Below are 27,878 nucleotides of genomic sequence, written 5' to 3'. Positions count from 1 at the left end.
AATCAAACATTCAAAAGTCTTGCTGTTCGCAAAAGATCTTAAAATCTATAGCCGTGTCATCAACAAGCAAAAATGTGAGACTGTTCAAAGGAACCCCGCTTCAATTGTCAAGTGGTGCTCTGAAAACTACATAGAGCTGAATGTGAATAAATGCAATGCTGCCTTTTTATCGATAAATTAAACATATTTAATTTGGTTACTTCTCACAAGGGCAAACATTGTTCGGAACCTCATTTTCTTTTTGACACCAAGGTTGATTTCCATCTTCACTATGAGGAGGTTTTGAATAGGGCGACAAAAATGCTGGGCTTTGTGTGCAGGACCACTAGAGAATTCACTGATGTTAATTCCATCAGATTCCATTAGACAGATAGATATCCTTTATTAGTTCTTTGTAATAAAAAACCTTTTCAGGTGTAGAACATGTTAATTACAGTAAACATAGAAGTTGTGGAAAATCATGAGGCAGTATCATCAATGTTGGTTAAGAATATAAATGGCCACAGTTGTATGAATAACAAGGTAATCTCAGTCAATATATTTAATGTAAAGTTATTATATTAGGTACAGAATATATTTAATGTAATGTTATTATATTCGGTATAGAACTCGAACATATTCATCTATATGTAGGGTTTAAAAGAGACTAAACTACATCATAATGCAGAATGATACGACATGAAATATTCAACGCAAACAACATCAGTTTAAACTATCATTGAATAATTCTTCCAGCGAATAATAAGCTTTGGATAGAAGCAAAGTTTTCAATTTATTCTTCATGATCATAGAAGACAAAGTTCTGAGAGAGTCAGGTATCTTGTTATAAATATTTATGGTTGAAAAAGGTATATTTTTTTGAAGATAGGTGGGTATGGTTTCTATCATGAGTCGCAAAAAGAGATATTTTTTTTTAACAAATACCACAGATTCATAAATATAGAGACCTGTTAGTGTTAATATTTATTTCTCTACGAATATTTTTCTGTCTGTCGTGTGGAGAGTCTTCTGTCGATCTAGTGGATGTTTTTTTGGTTCTTCTTTGTCTGTCGATGGCCTTTTGAATGATCTTTAGAGCCTTTGTTGTCTCCCTCAATTCTGTTGCCCTGTTTGTTGGTTCTGTTAGGCGGAAACTGCGGGATATTAACGTGTTGGCTACGGATTGTAGCTGGGTAGGGTGGTGGTGTGATGCTGCTTATAGGTAGCGGTTGGTGTGTGTGGGTTTTCGGTAAACTGTATAACCCAAGTTGCCAGTTGGTTTTCGTGTTATAAGTAGGTCTAGGAAAGGTAGCTGCCTGTTCTCCTCTCTTTCGGTAGTGAACTGGATGCGGGGATGGATGTTGTTCAGGTAGGTCACAAACCGGTCTAGTTCTTGTTTTCCGTGGGGCCAGATGATGAATATGTCGTCTACATATCTTTTCCACAGGGTTGGTTTGAGGCGGGCGTTGTTAAGTGCTTCTTTCTCGAAGTGCATCATGAACAGGTTTGCGATCACGGGCGATAGGGAGGAACCCATCGGAGCTCCCTCTATCTGTTTATAGATCTGGTTGTCAAATATGAAATAGGTGTTTTTAAGGCAGTGCTCTGCTAGATCCGTGACATGCCACCAGAGACCGCAGAGGATATACGACATCAAGTTGCACATGTCCTAAAAACAGACAGAGTACCGGTCTTTTTTTTATTGATTGGGTCAATAAATGTTAATATCTGCTTATTAGGAATATCTTAGAAATTTGCACCTAAACAGTCATTGGAGATCAAATCAGAATGTATAAACCTCTGAAGAAACTAGCCACTCGCGCTTACGAAACGTCAGGAAGAAATTGAAATCACAAAAATCTATGGCCTTCAAACCCGATAAATAGTAACACTGTTGTACCTGAACTATTTCATTTTTCTTGGTATGTGAAAAATGATAACCAAAGATGGTTAAGAGACCTCTGATTAGTTCACATAATATGATCCATTCTCTTGATTATCTTCAAAATTCAATTGAAAGTATTTTTCATTTTATTTTTCTTCAGACTGGTGGTCAGATGGCTAGTAGTAGCGGTAGTGGTTGTGCTACTGGCACAAGCGATCCAACAAGTCCACCTTCTGGCTCAGGACCAGCCACAAAAGTAACTGATGGTTGGGAAAATGAAGAATGGGGCAGTCTGGATGAGGAACCAGTAAGTTTCAAATCATCTTTCTTTCATTTAAAATATTTGCCAAAAGAAGGGTCGAAGTAGATGAGAAATAACACCTAGAGTCACTTGCAAGTTTAATATCAGAAAACTAATACATTACAGTGTTCGGCAAACATTTCAACTTGCTACCATTATTTGAAATTTTGCTCTTTTGGGTCTAGTCAACAATTTAGTTCATACTTGTTGAAGTAGCATTGATATTGACAAAGGAAGTTTAATATATGGAAAAAATATAGTAATAAAGTTGAATGTCAAAAATTACACTGCATCGATTCTTGAACACTTTTGGAAAGTCAACAAAATAATCTTTTTATAACAATCAGTTATTTACATAATAATGCACAAATGTGACCATTATTTTATATTTTGACTCCACATCTCACTTCATAGGTAGAATTGGAACCTTTGGCATAAAATCAATCTATTGAATACTTTTCTGTCGCCAGAACAAAAATGCTGCCTCTCGAATTTATTTAAAGTAGATCGGTGAAATATTTCTCCAATGAAATGTTATGGATGCTTCAAGCTTTCAAATACAATTGAAAGGTCGATTCTTGTATACGTTTTATTTCTAATATCCACATAAGAAATCAAGTGGTAAACATGTTTCTGACTCAGAGTACAAACATTGTATGTCACTGTCAACATTTCAAGTGTTTTTGAGAATTTATTTCCATTTTTCACATAAAATTTTGTGTAAATTCTTCAATCCATTTTTTTCGAAAGCAGAGAATCACTGAACATGCAAAATACTTCTATTTTTCATGCCTCTCACCAACACCCTGAACATACTTAACACTGCGCTCTTCTGTAATATACATTTTCACTCATAGGGGTAAAATTATTCTTCCTAAAATATGAACAAAGTATTGTATCTTTTCACTCAATCTTTATAAAAAAAAAAGGAAAACTGGATCCTTTCGCATAGAACAAATCCAAAATAAGTGAGTTGGCGTCTTGAGGAAATGAAGAAAACTAATCAACTTGGTTGGTGGAACGTGCGTCAAGAAGAGAATTGCAGTTCTGGTGATTGAGAAAAGTACTTGTTTTTGCATTATCGTATACATATAATATTGATTTATTTATTGAATTAGGCCTTGAAATTCAAGAAAAATTGGAGTAAACTTTTTGTGGTGTATATTGTTTTTTATTTGAAGGAAGCTGAATTAACTTCACCTTCTGAGGCATGGAGCCCGAGCGAAATCACTCCGATTATACTACCAGAGACTAAAACAAATAACAGTTCATTGTCTTCCCACATCAATCATAGGAATCCACAAACCACTTGGGAAGAACATGAGTTTGAACCCCTTGAAGAAAATCCAGGTACTAATAGCGCTAAACTAGAGGAAGCAAAGAAGAAGAGAGAGGAAAGGAAATTGATGCGGCAAAAGGAATTGGAGGCTAGGAGAGCTAGCCGAACAACTGGAGGGCCTATGAAGTTAGGATCCAAGAAATTTTAATTCTATGGCTACTAATTTTAACCAATAACATTATGACATTTCAAATTATGTCGATTTTAAGTCTTATCTATATCAATATGCTTTTTCAAATACATTTTTAATACATTTATGAAGCTATTTAGAACGGTGTGATTTGTAAAATAAAACTGATCTGTTTTCATTTGCTTTTATACTTGTTTTGAACTTATATTATTGACGGGTTTCAATGCAATGCCAGTTTACAGGATCTGCATTTTTTTTCTGAAAATTGATCCTTACTATAACACCTTTGAAATATTTCAGTTAGTTTAATTACCAGAGGTTTGGCAAAAATAAACTAAAGAGGTACAAATCAATGAAAAAAAGCATAAACCCAATTGGAAAAAGAAATGAGGGTTTCAGAAATTAAACACGATAGTAAGATACAAACTTACTATGGAGCTTTTTATTATTTATAAGTACTATACAAACCATCACATGGTTGACAAAAATAATTCATTATTGGAAAAACAAGTATATTAGGGTTAATACTGAAGTAGCAGTAATTTTTTTAACAATACATGAAAATACTTTTTCAAGTCTTTAATAATTAAATAGATCATATTATTATCATGGATGGATGGCTAGAAGAAATAATGTTAAAATGAAACACCCCATATATAAGTAAGATTTTTTGATAAGATTTGTGCTTTAAAACAGTAAAACAAAAGGTAATATCACAAAATACTTTTCTATTGACTCCATATCAAAACTGAAACATGAATGATTAGTTCCAACATATGTGGCTTTTGGTTCATTCTTTGGGGTCAGTGAAAATCAGAAAACAAATAAAATCCAACCATGATAAAAATGTTTTTAAAATATGACTAGTGATAATTATGTGCTTTTATGGTTGAGAAAAATTAATTTGTTGATTAATCAAATAACACTTTACTGTGAGATTTTCACTAGACAGTTATATATACGTCCAACAGCTCAAATTCAATGTTATGAATGTTTCAATAGTTTAATTTGAACATCTAGCTGCCATCAGTATTTTTTGAATGATCTACTAAGCATTATAGCTTTAAACAAGTTATAGATTTGCTGATTACCTAATTAAAACGTATATTGAATACACCGGAAAAAATCCGCAAGTACCCAAAAAATGGCAATTCCTTTTTATTGAATTTCAAAAACAACTTCCTCATTTATATTCATTGTCAAACTGAGGACACTTTGGAAATAATGATGCCTTCCAAATCCATAAAACACTCCAATACTTGGAAGTGATAATTAATAGCCTTTTCAATTTAAAAATTCATACTAAAAGTTGATGAAAAGCTAACCAATTCAAATAAATTGTTTTCACTTTCTTGAAATTATATAGAAAATTTGAATACTTCATAAATTTCTCATCCTTGGAATGGATACCAATAAAAATAATTTATATTTTTCAGAAAAAGTTCTGAACAAAATAAAACTTGAGGGCAAGACATTTTTGAATATTTATGACATTCAATAATGTAATTCTGAAATATAAATACTATGGGTATCCCTATGAAAATATTTATCAGTCTCCTTACTTTGCGACTAGTGAATCTCAAAAATATCAGATCATTCTTTAAATGTAAAAGAGAAATAGAAAAAAATGTACTTTGAAATCTTCTCAGAATATTTGCAGTATTTTTTCATTTGATTATTTCTCTACTGTTTTTCTTATAATCAAATAATATTTTGATATTAAATATCAAAATTTGAAAAAAATCTCATTTCATATTCATATTTGTGTTTTTTTACTTTATCAGGTAGGTATGTATCATTATGAAACATTATTATTAAATTATTCAAGCATACAAATAATAAGTTAAAATATAATTAATTATGCTGATCACTATATAAATTCATTCACCATAAAAAACCCTAACACGAACAAAGCGAGTAAATAGAAAAATTGAATTTTGAAACGTGGTCCAGTAATTTTTTTATAGTTAAGATATAAACAGACAATGAATAAATTACTTGACACACTCGATATGATGTTTTCAGTTAGGATTATCTAATTTGAAAACAACCAATTAATGTTTTTATATGTGTCTTGAGATAGTTCTGGCTGAATATTTCATTTGACTATTTGCAAAAAATCTATCTCTTTCTCACCTTGTGCCAGTTTTAAAATATAGTTGACTAATCAACAAAAATTATTGACTCAACAAAAAATTCTATTAGGTATAGAAAATCTCCACATCGGATGTTATTTTTTCTTGGATTCAACTGATCCACATATTTAACTGAATACCTTATGAAATCAGAAAATGTATAGAGAGACGACATAGATTTATCTATTTTCTTTTCATCGCCTGTAGAGGACTTTCGGGCGGGGAATCTACTGACTGTTCACGTTTCACAGACCTTTTAGAAGTTTTAAGATTCGTGGAGAGTCTCTTCATCGGCCTGGGCGATATACTGGACTCTGAGATTTGGTTCTCTGAATTTTGAAACCAACCCCCTCGAGAGGCATCATTGGCTGAAGCTAAAAGTACATAAAAGATTTAGAATTATCATATATATTAAATATAAAATCTGTTTTTCCGTTAACCAGCTGTCGCACCCCCACCAACGACAACTCTCAAAAGTCGAAGCTTGTGCGAGATAAGGACTAACGTGTGATTCCTAGCACGGGTTGGACAATAGGAAGTGAATTTCGATAGTCCGGCCTTGCGGTTCGAACCACTGGTTCAACCCAACCAGCTACCGTCCCACCATATGTTACACAGTTATTAATATTGTTCTAGTCATTTCGATATCACCCCATTTTAATACTGTTATTGTTTTTCAACAATAGTAAAAAGCAAAAATCAAGAACTTTTCACTAATAGATAGCACTGCTGCTGATGAACTCTATATGTTGTATTTTGTTGAATTTTTTAAATTGTAATTGATTACAAAATTTTACAATATAGACCTTATTTCCAATAGAACCATTTATAACAACAAAAAAGGACCCATAATAGGTAATCCTCTTGAGTCTTCTCCTAGATGAAATTTTCATGGACAACTTTGAAAAAAAAATTTGACGACACCCAACTTTAAAAAAATTCATTTACTGGTATAGATATGTGGAAGGCGTTTTATCCTGTTCCACAGGTATACTCGACAATTACAGTCATTCACCAAAACATAAAATTTATGATTGAAACCAATAATTCAATAAATTTTTTAGACCTGACAATCACAAAAATTAACAACAAGCATGATTTCGCAATTCACCACTAATCAACCCTTCTAATCACCCCTTTCAACATAAACTAGCAGCTTACCACAGATGAGGAGCATCCACGCATACGTAAACAAATCAATTTTCACTACAAAATGAGATAAATATTGCATCATGTAGGCCTCGATCATCTCTATGAAATCCCATGCCCAAATTCAACCAAATGTACATATATCCTTGTATAATGGTGAAGTGAAATCAGGAATGGCAACCAAAGAGTAACAAATCTGTGAACCTTCAATTTACGTCAATTTCAGCAGAATTTCTCTCAAAAAGCAACAAATCCTTGCAGAAAATACGAAGGCACTGTTATGAACCATGCAAAAGTAAACAAATCCAGATGTATTTCAGAACTGCCTAATAATTCACATAGTGTGCCATGTTGTGTTTAACAGTGTAAATAGCGGTTAACACAGGCTATCTGAACATATTTTAGTGGTGCAAACTGTTTCTCTGCCAAAAAGTGCTGTAGGTGAAGCATTCTATTTGAGTCCTCTCCTGAACCTTTAATCCAGATCCCAAAACCTACATTATATTGAAAGCTTTGTTATGTTCATGGATTTTACAGGTAGATGAAACACAGGTACCGGGTGGGTATCAGGTATATCAAATCATTTATGATAGAATAAGCAACATAGGTATAAATTACTCAGATTTAAATGTAATCAGTTAGTTTTGAAAATGGTGTAATAGCCGAAACCAGTCAACAATAAAGAAATATAGTGGAAAATAGACAAAAGTATGTTTTTGTAGTGTATCCTAGTGAACATGAATTTCCACAAAATAAACAAGTCGTCAATCGAAGAAGTAAAATCGAAGAAGACAAATTAGATACTACACATTCTGTATTGTCGGAAATAATGGGAGGAATCCCGTATTCTATACTTGGACAGAGGACCAGGCCGGCAGAGGCTGCACAGAAGTTGGCTCAGCACTACTTCATTTTTTAGAAAACGTTGAAATTGAGGAAGACATAGTAGAGTTGCGTTTATTTTGTGACGTCTGCGGCAGCCAAAATAAAAATGCCCATATAATTCATACATTATTATTTTGGCTACAACATAATACAAAAAATATAAAATCCACTACTCTCATATTTCCGGTCATGGGGCTATAGTTTCCTACCAGTGGATAGAGTATTCGGTACGGCAGAAAAAATGTTGAGAAATAAGGCCAGTATTAAAAATAAAGAGCAGTACCACGTACTGTATAAAGAAATAGGGAAAATAAGGGTATTGGCTGGAAGAGATTTATAAAAAACTTCCAAGAATTAGTGCAATGAAAAAAATTCACCTAAGTTTAATGACTGAAAAGAACAATACTGTTGTTAAGTGTCGTGGTCTAATTAATTACAGATTTGAATCCCCTACTGAGATATTCTAAAATCTCGGCAAGCGAGGACGATCTTCAAAAAATTATGAATTGGGACAGTTACCTTTAGTACGTAACTTACCACCTGAAAAAGTCGCAAATGTTGAAAGTCTTTTGAAGGCGGAATTTAATGATGACTGGCGGGCAGATCCTGAACTAGCTTGGTATAAAAGTATCATTGATGGCAATATAATTGGAAATGCTACACAGATGATAGAAAAAGATAACGTTGAAGTTGTAGAACAGGAAAGAGGTTGTGACTGTTCATGTGAAGAAGATCCTGCGCTTAACCTTTAATGTTCATGACATTTTCCCAAGTAGGAATACAAGTTTTTGTTTATTTGTAATGTTTTTCTTGGGTGATTTAATAAATATTTTTCTGCTTGAAACGACTTTCATTGTATGTCAGTCAAAAGAGAACAATTCCAACAGGCTGGTCAAGCAAAACGGTACATATCCTCACATTTCAAGCAAAAATAAACAAATCCATATCACTATATCGAAAAACTCCTCTAATATTTTAGCAAAAATAAAATAAACATTGTAGCATATTTTCTGATATTTAAAAAAAAATAACAAAATGAAAATCCAAATTTTTCGAAAATTGTGGCTACAGCAAAAAATATCGTTTTGTGCAGATATATTTCAAATGGATTTGTTTACTTTTGCGTGGATGCTCCTCAGATTCACTAGTACCCTTATGTCTACAGAATTTTATTAAAGAGCTAAATTTAACAAAGAAGATGGAAATTTATTCATCACATTCTCAACAAAAAACAATTAAAATAAGCCGTTGCACAAGAATACCTTCACATCAGAGATAACACTAACACTTTCACAATACCGACATAAACAGGAAAGGCATCATAAAAGATACGAGGATGGTCCCAGAAATACCCGGCCTGACCCAGAGATGGCGCTAGTTGTTTGAGAAATATTACTGTATTAGAAAGTACACAATCTATGAAGTATATGTTCCATGTTTGAAGACGCTGCATTATTTGGCAGTCATCAATAATGAACGTTTTTTGCTGTATTTGTGGAAATGTAGAAAATGTATCAAAGTTATGTGGTACAATACATTTATTTGAATGAACTCAGTCTAGCCAATATAAAAGCTGAACTGGATTCTACTCTGGGTGAGTCTGATCCTTCGTTTACAACAGTAAAATATTGGGTAGCAGAGTTTAAACGAAGCCGTTTGAGCTGCCAAGACAAGCATAACTGTGGTCGACCAAATGATATGAAGACTCCAGAAACAGTGAAGAAAATTCACAAAGCGGTACTGAATGATTGTCGACTGGAAGTGCATGAGCTAGCAGATTCAGTAGACACTTCAGAAAGTACACTACATGGTGCATTATCTGAAAATTTGGACACGATGGGTGCAGGATGTGTGCAAGATGGGTGCAGCTTTTGCTCATACTCGAGCAAAAACAGTGGCATGATGTTTCAATTGAGTGTTTAGCGAAGTTTGACAGCAACAAAGCTGAATTCTTTCGTCGTTTCATAACCATGGATGAAACATGGGTCCATCACTTTACCCGGGACAAAAGAGCAATCAAAACAGTAGACTCAAAAGAGGGAACCGGCTTTAAAGAAGGTGAAGACCGTTTCATCTGCAGGCAAGGTCATGGCATTTTGGATTATTTTTAAATTTTTTTATTTTTGTTCATCAGCAGCACCGTCGTCAGTTATTGATTGGATTTTGTAATTTCACCAATACCTCTGAATTTCTGATCAGATCTTTGGGAACCTCTATGAGAATGTCCATGAGAATCCAACAGGGCTGCTGCTAGCATTGAAGGATTACAGATCATTCCATCACCAGGGGCATTAGATGAACCACTCGGACAAAAAACGTTGAATGAACTAATGGGACTGTAAACTTTTGAAATGAATTCTTCATATGTCGATGGATGTTTGTGTTTCGTTACTACAGCATCTAAAGATCTCTTGCGCTCTTCATAACTAGAAATTAAAAAAAAAAGAATTAATATGAAGTTATCTCAACTCGTGTCGGTCATTTATATTGATAAATATCCAACGGAATTAACAGATAATTTACTTGCACATATAATGAAGTATAATGTTGAAGAGCCAGATCAAAATTGTGATTTTGTTCAATAAACTACAATTATTATTATTTATGCAAACAGCTACAGATATGTTTGTATTTAGATAACATACACATGAATCTAAATTAAATTGCATAAAAACAGTTATTTATTGATACATAAACGTTCATATATGCTGACTTATTAAAAAATGTTAAAATAATAACAAAGAATAATTATGAGGATAGTAAAAAAATAATAATAACTGTAATAGTATTGCTCATTGCATCTGCTTGGGGTACATAATTTTCGGACCCAATGATTGCTTACCTCAATGGTGTGGGAGTGATCATTGGTTGATTATGCCGGTGAGCCCTCCCAAATTTATCAGACCTTCGAGTTAAAAGCCCGAACAGCTTAACTTTTCGTAAAATATTAATTAAAATAATAATACGTTAATTATTTATCCAAGCATTACAAGAAAAAATATATCATTGAGTAAAACCATGTCAACGTTCAATTTTTTGCCTACCAATTAGAAACAGATAGCAATATCAATGACACGAATAGATTGAACTCATTCTATGACATAAAGTTGTAATTTTATATATGAATTGAATGTTTTTTATTATACATCCAGATTTGGTACTGAAGAGCTGATGAAGCGAGTTTCTGACAGCAAAACATCGGATGTCTACAAGTGACGATGACAGTATTCCATGTAAATGAAATTTTACCTCTTTCATTTACTATATTGTGTAGGAATCCTGTGGATGATATCTGATTCAATTCCATAACGAATGTTTGGAATACAAACTGGATAAAGACAATTTTTTTGTATAATTCAGTGTTCGTTTGAAAGTTTTTTTTTTTTCTGATTGATTCGGCCGTTACTTGATGAAGATCCATAGTAATTTCAAAAACCACATACACCTCACGATTTGACCTCTACAAACTTTATTTGAAAAATATAATCACAACATGTGCTTGAGAAAGCTACTGTGCTAGCGAAACATGTTGTGATCATATTTTTCAAATGAAGTTTGTGGAGATCAAATCGTGAGGTGTAGTTTTTGAAAAAAGTATTTGTTTCAAAAGTATTTTCCTTTTGTGTAATTCAATGTTTATATGAAAATTAGCTGTTTCGAGGGGGCTTTTTCTTTCAGTTTGTGTCTGAAAAATACTTCTTTGCATGATCGACACATCTTTGAAAAGATTTACTCTTTTTGAAATTGAATACTTCCTTCTTTTCTTTGGAAGGTTCCCACATTTTTCTATTGATATCAGGATGGAGAAGTAGAAAGCCAAAACTTTTCATTTCCAAAAATTACCCTAATTTAAAAATATATCCCTTTCAATTTGAACAGAATCTGTTCTTCCACTTTAATCTTTCTACATCTATAACTAGATTTTTTAAATTTAAACAATTTTATACTTACTACTGTTGGTAAAACTGATAAGTTATTCTTTTAGCTCGACTTGCGCATATTGCCGAGGCTCTAACAAGTCCCGCAAGAACACTACTTTCCACAATTGCCTCATTAAATAATACTCCGAAATGTGGTACCTAGAAATTAAATTCCACAAATTCTTCTAAATTTCTCAACAAAAGCTAAAATGAATATTAATGGAGTTCTTTCCCAACACCAAATCGTTATTTTCAACACCTCGACATGTGTTTCGATCACCAAGTGATCATCTTCAACAGGAAGATTAAACTGGAAACTTTCCTAAGCTAAAGCTATTTATGCTAAACAGGTAAACTATAGAGGTTAACGATACAGGTATACCACCCTAAATTAATTTTACAATTTGGGTGGTATACCTGTATGGGTGCTATACCTATATAGTATTACTTGTATAGCATAAGGAAAGTTTCCAGCTCAATCTTCCTCTTGAAGATGATCACTTGGTGATCGAAACACGTGTCAAGGTGTTAAAAATAACGATTTGGTGTTGGAAAAGAACTCCAGTAATATTCATTACTACACCAAAGGTTCCAAACAGCGCATCATAAAAGCTAAAATGTTTTCCATTTCATCTAGTTACAAACAAAAAAAATTACTTACATCTGCTTTGCAGTCAACTGTAACCCGATTAAGATTACCTCCTAATGGATAAATGGTTATTAAAATATCACAGAATTCAGTGGGAATGATATCACGTCTATAGTCTCTACTATGTTCCGACCATACTATGTGTACTTCGTCATTACCCAGATGTCTAGTCTGAAATGAACATGAAGTTAACTGATTATAAGAAATAAATATGATATGTACAAATATAAAACAATTATGGAAACAAAATGCAAGAATAGAGATATTCAAAAGTTCAATGGTCTGTGCCTAGATATACACATGGAGACAGACCCATCACAAACGGGGTGTATGATGGTGGAAGAACTGGGTGTCAACTCCCATGCGGCATTTGATGGTTTGAAACGTATTGGAAAGGTCATTAGTTCAGAACATCACGAGAAATGTAAGAATGTAAATGTAAATGTAGAACGTAAGTATATCTAACCACAATACCAACGCTGATGATAATATTATTACATTTCATTATACCTTATTAAGTACAGCTTCAGAAGTATCGGCAGGCATTCTAGTCGAAACATGAAAAATAGCCTCAAGAAAACTCGTCGCTATATAAGGAGCTGTCAGTCCAGTTGACCCCTGCCTTTGCAGACCTCCTAAAAACCCAGTGTGACCTTCAAGCTCGATTTCCCATGCCAGTGCTGCAAGAAACTGCTCATAGGCTATACTGCCGCCCTGATTTGACAATATCGAATTTTTGTCTTCTTGACCAGGAGCCACATAAATAACTGCAAACTGAAAATTATAAAAATGTTACACAGCTGAATTAAAGGTAAATAATCAAATCTAGATGCCCAATATGCATTCTGCAGGTAAAATATCATCTATTGATGAATCAAGACCTTTTTTAGAAACACTTTTCATTAAAATAACTATAGAATTTACACAAAAAATGTGTTTCGCTACACTGTAGCTTCATCAGTTACTGGTACAAACTATCCTACAATATCTTTTTGATATTGTAGCAAATCGCGGTTGACGTCATTCAACAAATTCTCACCGATACTCATGCAATGGTTTTTTGGTCAAAATTTAGCAATTTCGTTTCATATTTTTTAGTATGCATCAATCACTGATACGGAAAAATACATCATTACTATTATTACAGATGAATAAATGATTATGGAACATACCTTATGAGTCTCTCGACAGCTCTGATTATCTAAATTTCTTAATTCCCTAAGTAAACGTTCAGTCTTGTTCAATAAATGCAACTGCTGTCGTCTCTCCCATCCCGCCAGGCCCAATTGAGAAAACAGAAGGCGACATTGTTGGAAAGAGGCTTGCTCGTTTGTTGCGTCAAGTACTAAAAACCACACACTTTTACAAAAAATCGTCTTGCCAAACGTAAAAAATCATGCTACCTTGCTGATTTGTTGGGCTACTGCATGAGGAACTTCTTCCTTCTGTCCTGCAACTTGGTCGTTCAATAGGTTGCCCCAACATTGAATCAACGTGTTGAGATAATCTGCTCTCTTCCACTTCTAAGTTTCTCTGACTGATTACCGAAGCAATGGCTTCATTCTCTAGTTCAACTGACATGGGAGGAAAGGCGGGTTCATTGAGTTTGCGGTTTACATTTTCCAAACATTCAGGACTGGTGTGTCCCAGGTATTGAAGCAACTGAAAAATCAATTGAAACAAAATGATTTGACAATAACAATTACTTTTTTGGACACTGGAATATGTCATCAACCGGAACGACTTTTAGTTTTCATAAATTTTATTATCAAACTCCACTCAGTGATATTTGTGTCATTATACTTTATTATTTCACTCCACAAAGTGATATTTGTATTATGATACCAATTGAATGTATTCCTATTCAAGTTAAACTACAGAATTTGTATTATAAGTTCTGACAACTTTTCGAATATGAAAAGCAATAGTAATTGATGGGCCAATATGACAGAGGATAAATTTATATGTCAATATTTTTTTTTCTGCTGAAATTACTGCAACTCTCCTAAGACGAATTCAATTGATTCATGAGTACACAATAGTCTTTTAGCATTTTTGATTACAGTTGAGCAATTTGTGATACGGTAAAATTTCCCTAACTCGAAATATTCTATAAATCGAATATTCTTTACAAATTGATACCTTTCCGCAACCTCACTATGTATTTTTTTCTCCAAGAGTCGACTTCTAGAACACGAGTATTTCTAAAATTCGAAACTCTTTATATTTCAAGGTAGACAACTGAATAGCTTGGAGCCTGCTAGAAAGGGTGATTTTTGAAACAATCTAGTACGATGTAGCTGCAGTTTAATTAGATTTCCATTTCTTGTTGGGTAACTGTGACACTTTCGATTAGTTTCAAACTCAGACTCCCTCTTTTTTACAAAAAGTAGACAATTATAAATGTATATAGATGGTAGAGTTAAATTTTTTTTCCCCTAAAAATGGGTCTACAGGAATCTGTGTGTCGAAGACCATACAACATACGTATTATCCTTTTTTGAGAGATGAATGCTCGACTGATGTTAATCCCTTCTCCCCACAAAAGCACATTGTAAGATAGTACTGAATCAACTATCGCATAGTAAATGTTCAACAAATTCTCTTCATTCATAACCTTTTTAAGTTGTACCACTGCGTAAAAACTGGTGTTGATTCTCTTGCAAAACATAGCTTATGTGTACTTGCCAAGTCAACCCAGAATCTATATGAAGTCCTAAAAATTTTGTGGTTTCCGACATATAGATAGTGACATTATTTATATCAACCTGTATAGGCTCTAAGTGTCTTCGATTGAAGAATTGAACTAATACCGTTTTGTCGGCATTGACTATTATAAGTTTATTTGTGTGACACCATTTCGTAAATTAACGACTTATTGTGTTCAGTTTCGACTGTAGTTCCGCAGGACTATCAGCTCCTTCTGAGACTGCAGTATCATCGGCAAAAAGTGATATTTACTTTGTACCTAAATGTTGAGGTAAATCATTGATATAAATCAGAAAAAGTAGTGGTCCCAAAACTGAGCCCTGTGGAACTCCAATGTCTACGTTGAATGATAAGATTAATATTCAACCTGGGGTACCAAGAAAGTTGTAGACCCGTTTTCAAAAGAGAACGCTTGTTGACTGCACCCGCAATTTATATAATGAAATGTGTCATTTTTGTGCACCGGAACCTTGACTTGTATATAACGAACTTGAGCATTCACGGTCGTGATACTCGATATGCTACTGCTCTGAGGGTCCCTTCACATAAGAGTGATCATTTCAAAAAATCTCCATTATATAATGCCATAAATTTTTATAACAGACTACCACTTTCTATAAAGAGATTGAATTCTTCAACTTTGTTCAGTAAGAAAGTTAAAAACTTATTACTGGACAAATGTTACTACAGTCATAAGGAATATTTAGAGGATTCTTTCACAGAAGGATAATAAAATATATAATCGTGCTGAATTTTCACTTGCTGTTTTGCTTTAGTTTCAGTGTTCTGACTGGCGATTTTATCGTTTTTTTTTTTTATTTTTTTTATTTTTTTTTTTTAATATGTGTGTACATGTTTGTAAATATATGTATATATGTAAATATATACATATGTATATTTATTTGATTAAGGCAAGGAAAATTGCCACATTTTTTTATTCATTTTTTAATTAGCATTTTATATATCTATATGTACCTATACCTTTGTATATGCAAATATTAATTTTTATTCAAGCTTTGATCCCATAATTTTATTCATAAGTGACATATTGTTTTTTGTAAATAATCATTCACCTACCATATATACGCTATGTATCACAAATGGTGAATAAATATTATTATTATTATTATTATTATAGAGTTCGTATCATCCCATGTCACATATAATTTCCTGAACTTCATATATGATATTACCCATGCAAGAAATGCCCCTCTAATACCTATTGCATATAATTTGTTTGTAAGTATATCAAAATCTATGGAGTCGAATGCTTGGATAAGTCAAAGAAAATCGCAGCTACAAATTTACCTTTATCAATACCGTTATAAATATGCTCCAGAAAAGTTGCAGCCGCTCCTTCCGTCGACTTACCGGAACAGTATCCATGTTGATAGCTACTGATTATATTGTGTTTCAACAAAAAAGGAAATAATTTGTTACAGATACTTTTTTCAATTACCTCGGCCAACACACTGGGAATGGTTACTGGTCTACAATTATCGATTATAAGGGGGTTATTTTTCTTGTATAAGGAAACTATTTTTCTAATTTTTAAAGGGTCTGGGAAAGTTCCGTCCCCAACAGATTTATTGATTATGAATGCCAGTGGTTCACAGAGGAATTCAGTTATAGATTTAATTATTTTTGTAGTAAGGCAGTCCATTCCGGTGGAATTTTTATTCTTAATTTCATTAATGACATTGAAGACCTCTGTTGGTGATAAAATATATTTTCAGTTTCTTAGCATGCATTCCAGGCGGTTTATAATTAGTAGTAGTCAGTCAGGGTGATGAAATTTGACAAAGGATTTGTAGTGATTTTAGTGGGAGACTGAAATGGCAAAAGGAAATTTGAAATATTCAACACTCAAGGAAAAATTAAATTTAATTGCCGAGGTAGAAAAAGGAGAGAAAAAGGACATTGCACAGCCACATACAGAATGGCAATGGAAAGCGATTATGTTTCCTTTGAAGATTATGTTGATATTGATCGTGATGTACAAACAATGAGCTTCCCAACAGACAGAGACATTTTAGGTAGCATAAAAGGAAAAGTTATTTTAATATAGAATCAAGCATTGTTAGACATGAATATTTTTTACATATTGTTTCAGGCTTAGAGGAGGAAAACTCTAGTTGAATCAGCCGTTACCAAACTTACATTCAACCAGGCGTATTCTGTTACCCAAACTCTAAGAGATTTTGCTTCGTCAAGAGAAAATGTTCTCAATGCAGTACATGCATTGCTGAATGTAATGAAATAATTTATAGAAAAAGACAACTGGTCCATATTTAAACAAAAAAAGACGGGTTTTTTTCAAATAAGAATCTACATCTAAAACTTTATTTAAATTTTTGATTATTTAAATTTTTGATACTTCTGAATTGTTTTCTTCTACTAATGGCTTAGTATGTGATGTATTGAATGAGATACGTCCATGAAAGATGTATTACCTTCATTTTCATTAATCATGCCTCTTCAATGATCGTTTGAATCAGTAAGTAACATAAAGTGACTTTTTTCATTATGGAAATATTGGCAATTTTTTCATTTTCTCACTGATATTAGTCATTAGTTCAGTTATAAAATGGTATCGACAACAGTATCGGTTATTTGTGTCATTTACTTGAAGATAAATCATCTTACATCACTGTAATTTCAGTTAACTCATATGGCGGGCAAAGGAGTATTTTCCCCAACTGATATAGTAATGAAGATTGTTATCTAAAAACTATTTACCAACAGTTTATTAAATGTACTCACATCATCCAGCTGATCCAAATCAGGAGCGGCATTTGAAATCTCAGGCAAAATATTTGGTGGCCTATGTCTCATTGCCCTCTGTGGCAGAGTGTGCAAAGGACTGCTGATCATCAAACTTTCCGGTTGACAATACTTCTCAATATTCTCCTTGACAACTACAGGTGGCATCACATCTCTCTGTTCAGTTTGCCTCACGTTTTCAGGTGTGCGGTACAGAATAGAGGCATCCCAACTAGATTTTCCTGAAAGATCTCTCAAGAGTACTCTTACTTGTTTGTCAGCAGTCGAAAGACCAGCTGTTACTCCACCTCCGGGTAGATCTAATGCAGGAAGCTCTATCAAGCTGGCGATAACGCTCCTCGAAAGTATGAACATCTGTAAGTGAAAATACAGTTCACATAATGTAATAATTGAATTGAGTACTTCTTTTTGTGTGGTTCGAAACCACTTATCAATATTTGGTATTCTTTTACAACAATATATTGATTTCATAATAAACGTGGCTCTAAGTTTTCTAACCTGAATATTCGGTGCAGAAAAAATGCTAGAAGACAGTTCGTCAGATGTGAGGTTGGGCACGTCATCGTGTTCCGCTACAAGTGAACTGAGCCTTGCAGCTCCTATAGCCATAGGAAAATGGCCAAGATGGGTGACTAGATGAGCAAGTACAGTTTTGGCGCACAATACGATTGCTTGCTGACACTGGTTGGTTTTGGATGGTGAAAAGGAGGCGGATATGTCGAAATCGTCTGCGAGGAGATTATGATCGGAATCATCGCTCAAGTTGGGTTGGGCGAGACTGCCAGCATTGTCTGTTGAGGCTCTGCCCAAAATTATCTTATGTAGAACCTGTAACACACATATACCATTCAAATAATATAATCATTAAAAAATAAAAGCGATTTATTACATTTCTGGCAAACAAGTTATTTCAATAGCTTCATTTTTTTTGGTGGTGTAAAACTCTATAATTCATTGCCCGAGCAAATAAAGATATTCAATATCAGGAAATTCAAATACAAATATTATATCTATGATAGTCAGTAATGTCAACTTTTGCTCATTGGACAAATTAATAAACAACAGATCAATTGAATTGATTTATTTATCAACTCTCTTCGGAGGGTAATCACAAATTATTATTTTTATTTATGTTTCTTATTTCGTGGTACCATCACTGTTAATTGTTTTTTTATTTCTGTATGTTCGAGTGCATTAAGGAGTGGTGCTTGTTGGTTGAGCTAGAGTAGCTTTGAGCTAGACTTCGCCAATGAGTACCAGAATCTCCTGTAACTTATTTTCATTTCCAAATGTATCTTAGTATTGTTTTATTTTGTATCATCAATAAAGCCGATTAATTTTTTATGCGCTGGTCAGGACCTATCCGCAGAAGCCCTGATACATTTGAAAGGGCGCGCCCGCATTATCAACCAACGACCACTTCCCACACAGTGGGGTAAGTGATCATTGGGTCCGAGAATCATGTACCCTGAGCAAGCGCAGTGAGCCAAGAATGACAGCCTTCTGCATCTGTACGGCTAAGATTTCTGTCTTAGATTAGTTTAAGATTCGATAGTAGAGAGGGCTTCATTCCATCAAGGACTCCAATAATCAGAACAACTATCTTGACTCAGTGGTCTGGATAGAGTCTGCGGAATTCGAAGAGAAAATCTCAATATTTTATCCGTTTCTCTTTCTCTTTTCGGACGATATTCGTCTCGCCAGGAGCTGAAAACTCCACGACAAATATCGTTTTGCTCTGGTGGTACAGAAGATCTACATCAGGCTTATTAGCTTGTATGAACCTGTATTATTATTTACCCTCTTTCAGATTTAAAGTCTGTTAACACAAACTTTCAAAAACTCTTCAACCAGCCTCAAACAAATAGATTAGTTTGTGTGAGAGTATCAAGTTGTTGCAGTTGTCATTTATAATATTATATAATTAATTATGAGTACATGAAAGATATCAATACTGATATTTCTGATAAGGAGGGTGTTTTAATAAAAAAATTCGCAGAAGTTATCAAGGAATTGTGGTCAGAAGATTCATCTGATAGAGCAGTGAACACAGTCTCCTTAAAAAGTCAGATTCAGAGTTTTGCCCCTCGATTCATGGGTCATGCGCATCAAGACACCTATGAGTTCCTTCGTTATCTTTTAGAAGGTTTACATGATGACGTTAATAGAATTATTGAGAAACCTAGACCGACCTTAACGGAGATTAACGAAAAATTGAGCGACAGCGAAAAAGCGCAAGAGTCATGGCTGATTTATTTGAGTACATATAACTCTAAGATTGTAGATAATTTCGTTGGTCAATTGAAATCCACGATGAAGTGTACACATTTTGGAGACTCATCTGTAACCTTCGATCCTTTCTGGGATTTGTCACTCCCCATACCACAAAGAACTAGCCAATTGAATTTATCACAGTGCTTGGATTTCTTCACAAGAGAGGACATTTTGGATAGACATGAAAAACCGACGTGTTCAAGTTGCAAGGAAAGAAGAAAATGCACAAAGTCTCTATCGATCCATAAGTTTCCCCGTATTTAAGTCATTCATTTTAAAATATTTTCTTAAATAGAAAGATTTAGAGGCAAGTTAAATGTTGCCATCGAATTTCCTCTAGATATATTAGACATGAACAATTATGCAGCAGAAAATGTGACTCCTTGTCGTGACTCCTATATGCACTTTCGAATCACAGTGGATCTACCTACAGCGAACATTATACACCATTCTGCAGACATCCTTATACTGGCACGTGGCACGAATACAATGATTCACACGTGTCACCAATTTCACCAAAATCGCTTGTGAGTGGAGATGCATATATCCTCTTTTATGAAAAGGAGGAAACAAGTTCGTACCTTTGAGCGTTTGGAAATGTTATTTTTGTACTGTTGTTTTTGATGTTATAATGAATTAGTTATGTAACATTTATGTTATATTATATGAAACTTAGTTTACAATTAAACATAAAAAAAAATATTTGAATTACAGATGCTATTCAATTTTTAAGGAATGGGAGACTAGTTAAAACATTTTTCAAATTATAACACCCTATATGTCCGTTTATTTTCAATATTTTTCGCTCAACCGCGATTACTTAGAAGTTTCCATGACAACCACTGTTTGTTATGAACCATGGCAACCAAACAAACTTCAATAATTTTTTAACAATACTGAATCATGACAGAGGTTTCTATAACTCCAAAAAAAAGTGCCAGAACTATTCCGAATCTATATGATAAAACTAAAGCCGACGCTAGAGAGAGGAAGAGAAATATTCTGTACCTAATTTACAATTTTTTGGTGGAAAACAAATTCAGTACAGTAGCCGAAACTCTAGAAAATGACGCTAATCTCGACAATCAATATCAAGTATGCGAAAATATTGACTTGGACATTATTTTGCAAGAATATCAAAGCTATTACTATACGAAGTTTCAGAAGTATCCCAAAATAACAAGGAAAATAGAAACGCCATTATCTAGTTCGAAAAAGAAAAATAACGTGAGATTAAAATCAGCGAAAAGCAAGGAAAAGGATAGCAATATCAATCAATTCGAGTGTGAACAGTTTCTTTTTGATATAGTTCCACTTAGTAACGGAAAATCTACAGAGGAAACACCAGTAGATAAATTACTCAGCTGCTGCGAGGATTATTCAAACGATTGGAAAGAAATGGCGGAACAAATATTGAAGGAGTTTGTTCCAAAAGAGTCACAAGGTTAGAATTGTAGTAATTTAGATTTTATGACTAATTATATAAAGGGTGTCCCATCATCCTCGAGAAATAATGGCATCAATCCTTATCCAATTAAGTACTTTAAATACCTTATGAATTCAATATAGATCAATATGGCCCTTTACAGCATGTAATTTAAATGAATATTTTCAAATATATTACAGATTTAAAATGCAGGGACATTGCGGTTGCGGCCGTACCGGCCGAGGGGCCGGCGGCGCGTACTCATAAATAGCGCATCGAAAGCCGCGCTATATGATTGGCAGCGATCACACACGTTTATATGTAAATATGTATATTTAGGATGTTACGCACTACTCAAATAATATTATGTTCATTTGTCCAATAGCTGAGGTGCGTGAACTCGTACCCAAGCTCAAGTGTCGATCGGGGTGGGTCCACAAGATTAATTTTATTAGATTTTTCTGAGTTGATTTGAATGGGCGCCACTAGTTATTAATGAGCCAGTCTTAACTAGTAGACTGCCCAGAATGACTGGGTATGAACAGACAAATCGGAACGATATAAAGATGATGAACAATTATATTACAAAAATAAACAGGTTACGCGTATCGGTACAAATTACTAAATAATCAATTTACACAAAAGAAAGGAGTACCCCTTAACATCTAATATATATTTACTCACAACAACAAAAAAAGGCAAAACAAACTCAGTTAACGCGCCGCAGTGACGTCACGTTGTCGCTTACACATTACCTTAGGAACGAGACACATAATACTTTTTTTTTTAAGAAGAACGTCGTTGAAATTCTCTTCAAAATCCCTATTTCATTTGTATTGTCCTTACTTAAATTAACGGATCAGAGTGCTTAGATAAAATGATATTGACTAATAAGTCAATAGACCTGGAAGACCATTTCAAAACTTGCAATTTAAATAAGTCAGCACTCCTAACAACTACAACTTCTACAGTTTTCTCCGGAGAATTCAGACGAGAAATTGAGTTGAGAGCTACCGATTTCACTTGCCCAAGACAGCAATATTGCATGTAGAAGCAAATGGCTACTTCATTAATTTCCACATCAAGTTCAATCAGGAATAGTGGGCCCCTCACTGGAACCCTCTTGAGGGTCCTTAGGTCCACAACCCCTCTCGTATCCAAAATAAGTAACAGAGGAAAAGCCACAACTGCTTATACAGTATTTTATCCACCTTGTAGTGAAGATTATTGGCGAAAAGCTCTTCCTAATATCGCTTTGAAATGCTTCTCTCCACAGATATTAGACTCTTCCACAACCAGGAGCAGAGACAACGATGAAACCCAATTTCTTTTTAACGTTGAAGCACTCAACTAACTATAATAAGCCACATTCTACTCCTACATAACGTTCCTACTCGAGTTCTCACTTCAGTGCCCTTCCCTATTCTTGTAAATCAAGTAAATAAGTCTACAATAAGGTACAATTTCGAAATACCAACACATACACACGAGAAGAAAACTTGTTTATCAAAACCCAGATCAGCTGTTCGCTTTTTTTTCCTTTTCTTTTCAAGGAACGAATTCTCCACTTGGACGAGCTGCGAGCGAACGGCGATCTGCTTATCGGACCAGTTTAGTTTTTGAAGTTACGGGGTGGGCCATCCAAACCGTAACAAGTATCAGCATTGGACCCGTGCGGTGCTGGGGCGGATCGCTAGTTGAAGAATAATTCACAAGAAAATCCTTTCATACCCTACTCCCAGTCGATGCTTGAAACCTTCGCGGAAACAAGCGTGTGAATGGGTGTAGGCATAATGAGACCCTGGTGTCAAGTCACAAAACCCTTAAAGTGTATCACTACCTAGGGAGTAGGCAGATTGAGACCTCAGTGTAGTCATACTAATAAATCCATAGTGAAACTTCTTCAACTAACACTTTTTGTTTCAGGGACGAATTGGAAAGACTGTATAGGACTGACAGATACGGTGGAAAAACTTAAAGAAGCCACATTCTATCCTTTAATTTATCCAGATTTATTTAAAAACGTAACTACGTGGAAAGGAATTCTGCTATTTGGCCCACCCGGGACAGGTAAAACGATGTTGGCTAAGGCTCTAGCAGGAAATGTGTCAACCTTTATAAATGTAACTGTGAGCAGCTTCGTGAGTAAATGGCGAGGAGAATCAGAGAAACTGATAAAAGTGTTATTTGAATTAGCAAAAAAATTTGCTCCAACGGTAATATTTGTTGATGAAATTGATGCTCTTGGTTCATCAATGGATTCTGGGCAGCATGAGGCATCGAGACGTTTAAAAAGCGAGCTACTTGTACAACTAGATGGTATACTTAGCACAGAGTCAAAGATCTTTCTTTTAGGAAGTACCAACAGACCTTGGTCTTTAGATCCGGCTTTGCTCAGACGGTTTGAAAAGAAAATACTGGTACCACTACCCAATGAATGTGGAAGATGCGATTTAATAAAGCATTATTTACAACACCCCACCGACATCACGAACAACGATTTTCAGTTGCTGGCTAGAAGAACAGAAAATTTGTCTGGTTCTGATATAAAAACACTATGCAAAGAAGCAACAATGATTTGTGTGAGGGAAAAAATTAGCGAAATCAACTCGAAAGGAAGTCATAAAACCCAGATGGAACTGAGGCGTGTTACTTTAAAAGACATGGAAAGGGCTTTGGAGACAGTAAAGTCTTGCAGCAGAGAGACAGAGTATGAAAAGTATTTCGAATGGAATCAGAACTTTGGTTCATAATGATTTATGTGTAAACTCCATAAATTTCTTGAAGTAAAATATTGAAAAAAATAGATTTTCAATACTAAGAACTTTGTGGAATTCATAATTAAGCGACTTATTTTAGTGTTTTAGAAGCAAGTTGGACTACATTATAATTATTATTATCATCATGTTACACAATTTCATTGAGTACTTCTTCGAAATGAAAAGAATGAGGGATAGGATCATTACATCTCTTCATGTATTTTTTGAACCAAACCAAAACCCCTTCTCAAAAATTTTTATGAATATGTTTATGCTGACAACTCTTTGATAAGTAGATTGAGACTAATTCTATCATCAAATAATTAGTACACTGAAGTACTACCAATTGATTTTTACGAGTTTTGCCTATCATGCTGCATGAAAAACAAAAAAAATGTCTTAGGCAGGAGACATTACTTCAAATCCAATTCACTGTTATCAAAATTTTGTCAAAATATTTATTGTAGAACTTGAAATTGATATTTGCTTTCAGTACAGTCTCTTTTGGCGGGTTTATTCTATCACATGTTCATACTCGTGGATTTTCAGTGTTTACGTGAGTTTTTGTACAAACTTTTGCATATTACAGATCGTATTTCGTTTAGTTAGTATATTGTAAATAATAATAACAACTTCCACAATCCCAAGAATCATATATGTTTATACAAGAAATTAAAAAGAAAAACGTAACGAATGAGGCCATATCAAGAAATAAAAAGAATACAATGTATAAAATAAAATAATAACAAAGAAAAATCAGTCAAATCAAGAAACAGACAATTAATTCATTTCTTTTTGTGGAAGTATGTAATAAATGAATATTTTTGTTTACTATTAAAATTTTATATTCTTATTTTCATGACTTTTGTCAACAACACTAGAGTGACACAGACTTACGGTACTCCCCTTTTTTTCTTTAGCCATTTTTTATTAATGAAATATAAAATTTTGAATTTTAATTAGAAGCAAAAAAGATGTACTTTTAGTGGTTAGCTGTGTCAAAAAAGATGTGGGAATTATATGTCAGTGAAAGAAGACAAGTCCTCAAGATAAGTCAATTAGATTATAATAATAATAATAATAGAATTTATTCATTAATCTGACTGTCTGGGTCCAAACTTTAGACATCACCGGATAATGGCAAATAAGACTCTGACCAAACACCGTGAAAATGATCCTTGTGAGGATAAAAACACAGAACACACCCCACCCCTTGCTTCTTATGTAGACCTACCACTTTGTAGGTGTGTGTGGCAGATACCCGACTGAGAAACAACAACTAACCCAGCTAATGCTGCGCAGAAAGCTGAAGTAAAACCATCAGGCACCTGTGCAAGGTATCTGCATAATATTCAAAGATTTTAAAATGTAAATCCATAAATCCTCAATAGAAATGTGATTATAACACTATTACAAATCAATTATATAGAAAACAACAAAGAATAGCAGCAAATACTCACTGTAAATACTTGCAGAAGAAGACACGTGCCTCTGCTTTCTCCATATTCTGAAACTTCCATCAAACTTAGAGGTCCCAGTTTCATGCACCATTCTCCCAGACATAGAAGAAGAGCTGTCCCCAAAGCTTTGTCACTCTCTCCTGCAGTTTTTCCCAATGGAGTGTGCAAAAACAAGGCAGAACACAGAGTCGAAATGACTGCATTCCCCAGACGGGGGTACTGAGTCCACAAAAGTGGAGCGTGATCACATAAGAGGAATAATATGTTGCTGGATAGCTGAGCAATGACTTTGCTGTTGATCTAAAATACAGTAAAACAGAATAAATAAAAATTTACGAATTAGGAAAAGATAGTATGCTATTTCATTGTATTAAAATAAAATTGTATTATTATAGTTTAGAAAATGCACACAGAATGCTTCCATTGAAATTTGAATATGTTCAGATGAAAGTAGTGTACAAAAGCATTGCATTCCTCATCCAATGTCACGTTTCATCAGCGGTACTGAGAAGGATTATGAATGCACCACTGAACTTTAAAGTCTTGGCGATCTATGCTTCGACATTGATCGTTAAATATTGTTATCCACCAAAGAACTATATGACAAAAGTTTTTGGAGATGAAAGTGAGGTAATAGATTACACAGGGAAATAGTGATGAAGCTTGAACATTAAGTTGATTACTGCAATAATCACGGCCTTTGACAACAAAACAAAGATTATTGTTATTACCTCAGAAAATATTTAATATATATGATTCAATTACTGAATCATCCCAGCACTCTTTTTATACAAATGGCCTTATTCTTAACACCGACAAAACCAAGGTAATTCTATTTAGAACCTTCAACAAAGAATTGAGTCACCAACAACTGTAAATTTAGCAAATAATCAAATGAAATTACAAACCTCAACCAAATTGCCAGGTATACACATCAATGAGCATCTTCACTGGCATACCCACATTATAAATTTAGGAAAAAAATTGAATTAAATCTGCTACAGTGTAAGGTTTATTATAGGCTGTTCACGTTAAGAAGAGAATGACGTCATTTTTGGTAATTTTGTATATCCAACATAACAACGTTAAAATTCCCACTGAAATGAGTTCAAACAGCAATGAAACTAGTAACATTTCATTTTGTAAGTTGCTCAACTGATAGTAAAATTTCAGACGTTTCCGAAACGAAAAAAACTCGAAAACTGTCAAGTTTTTCTTTTCTTTTCAGAACTAATCATTTCTTTTGATAAGATCTGCGTATATTCGATATGCCTAAAGCATTGTCGAAATAGTCCCAATAAATACTAAAAGTAAGTAAGGATAACAGCAATAAAACATATCAACAGTACAAAAAAATTTGAAAGTTCAAAATAGTGCACATGTTGGCAACGCCGTAATTTGTCATCTTGTGACGTCATTCTTTTCTTAACGTGAACAACCTATAGTACTTATCTTAACAAAAAATCATTAAAAATCATATATGCAGCAATATATTATTCCGGGGATCTTGTAGTGGCATCTTAGTAATATTCATTACTGCACCAAATTTTCTAATCAGTGCATCACAAGTAGAAAAAAATATTTAAAAAATATGAAAAATGTAGGTACAGAACCAGCAAATTGGTTGTGACACAATTCACAATGTTATCTCACCATAAGATTGCATTGAATCTATTTGTTATTACCTTAAGAGCCGCTAGTAAAACATTGATGGCATCAGACACCTTAGGATGAAAGGTTCGATTGTTCAGCTCTTTGTATACAAATATTCCCAGAGCTGATAGAGCTATACACCTAGCTTTAACATTTGGTTCTCTTCTCCCAGCCCTCAGTAAGATACTAACAATGTGTTCCTGAAACAAAAAAAAAAACATCAATGCAAAAAAAAACTTGTACTTTATATTTTCATTTGTGGATACTGTTTTAAGAAATGGTACAGAATGGTATACATGTAACTTCTAAAATATCGAAGGAAATAATAAACATTAGAATCACCTTCTAGCGAAAATTTTCTGATACTGCCATCCTTTTTCATCAAATTTGTTGAGGCTAAAGACAAACTTGTTTTGGGATGTTTGTGTTCCCATTTTCAGG

At 34.0% G+C, this 27,878-nt stretch overlaps 2 protein-coding genes across 5 annotated transcripts in view; one reads left to right on the top strand and one right to left on the bottom strand.

Annotated features, from left to right (window-relative positions):
- The window catches only part of yata (N-terminal kinase-like protein yata), a 31,299-nt gene extending 7,637 nt beyond the window's left edge, over positions 1 to 23,662 (top strand). Inside the window, exons 11-12 of one of the 3 annotated variants that reach the window (XM_074171308.1) lie at positions 2,025 to 2,171; positions 23,492 to 23,662. In XM_074171308.1, coding sequence (XP_074027409.1) covers positions 2,025 to 2,171; positions 23,492 to 23,515 — 171 coding nt within the window. In that variant the 3' untranslated portion in view covers positions 23,516 to 23,662. The other 2 variants (XM_023170658.2, XM_074171307.1) reach the window with 2 other exon arrangements.
- LOC111515748 (probable Rho GTPase-activating protein CG5521) overlaps positions 4,050 to 27,878 on the bottom strand; it is a 49,154-nt gene continuing 25,325 nt past the window's right edge. For both annotated transcript variants that reach the window (XM_074171305.1, XM_074171306.1), the window contains 11 exons: positions 27,470 to 27,637; positions 25,785 to 26,084; positions 18,364 to 18,693; positions 17,845 to 18,219; positions 13,776 to 14,034; positions 13,545 to 13,717; positions 12,883 to 13,146; positions 12,385 to 12,543; positions 11,755 to 11,882; positions 9,985 to 10,229; positions 4,050 to 6,143 (listed from right to left, as the gene is read on the bottom strand). In XM_074171305.1, the coding sequence (XP_074027406.1) occupies positions 5,953 to 6,143; positions 9,985 to 10,229; positions 11,755 to 11,882; positions 12,385 to 12,543; positions 12,883 to 13,146; positions 13,545 to 13,717; positions 13,776 to 14,034; positions 17,845 to 18,219; positions 18,364 to 18,693; positions 25,785 to 26,084; positions 27,470 to 27,637 (2,592 nt within the window). In that variant the 3' untranslated portion in view covers positions 4,050 to 5,952. The remainder of the gene's footprint in view (positions 6,144 to 9,984; positions 10,230 to 11,754; positions 11,883 to 12,384; positions 12,544 to 12,882; positions 13,147 to 13,544; positions 13,718 to 13,775; positions 14,035 to 17,844; positions 18,220 to 18,363; positions 18,694 to 25,784; positions 26,085 to 27,469; positions 27,638 to 27,878) is intronic.

The sequence above is a fragment of the Leptinotarsa decemlineata genome, unplaced genomic scaffold (genome assembly GCF_025532065.1).
Source record: "Leptinotarsa decemlineata unplaced genomic scaffold, Ldec_3_MD MMD2_tig00000010_RagTag_RagTag, whole genome shotgun sequence".
Lineage (NCBI taxonomy): Eukaryota > Metazoa > Arthropoda > Insecta > Coleoptera > Chrysomelidae > Leptinotarsa > Leptinotarsa decemlineata.
This window is presented reverse-complemented; position numbering and strand designations above follow the sequence as displayed.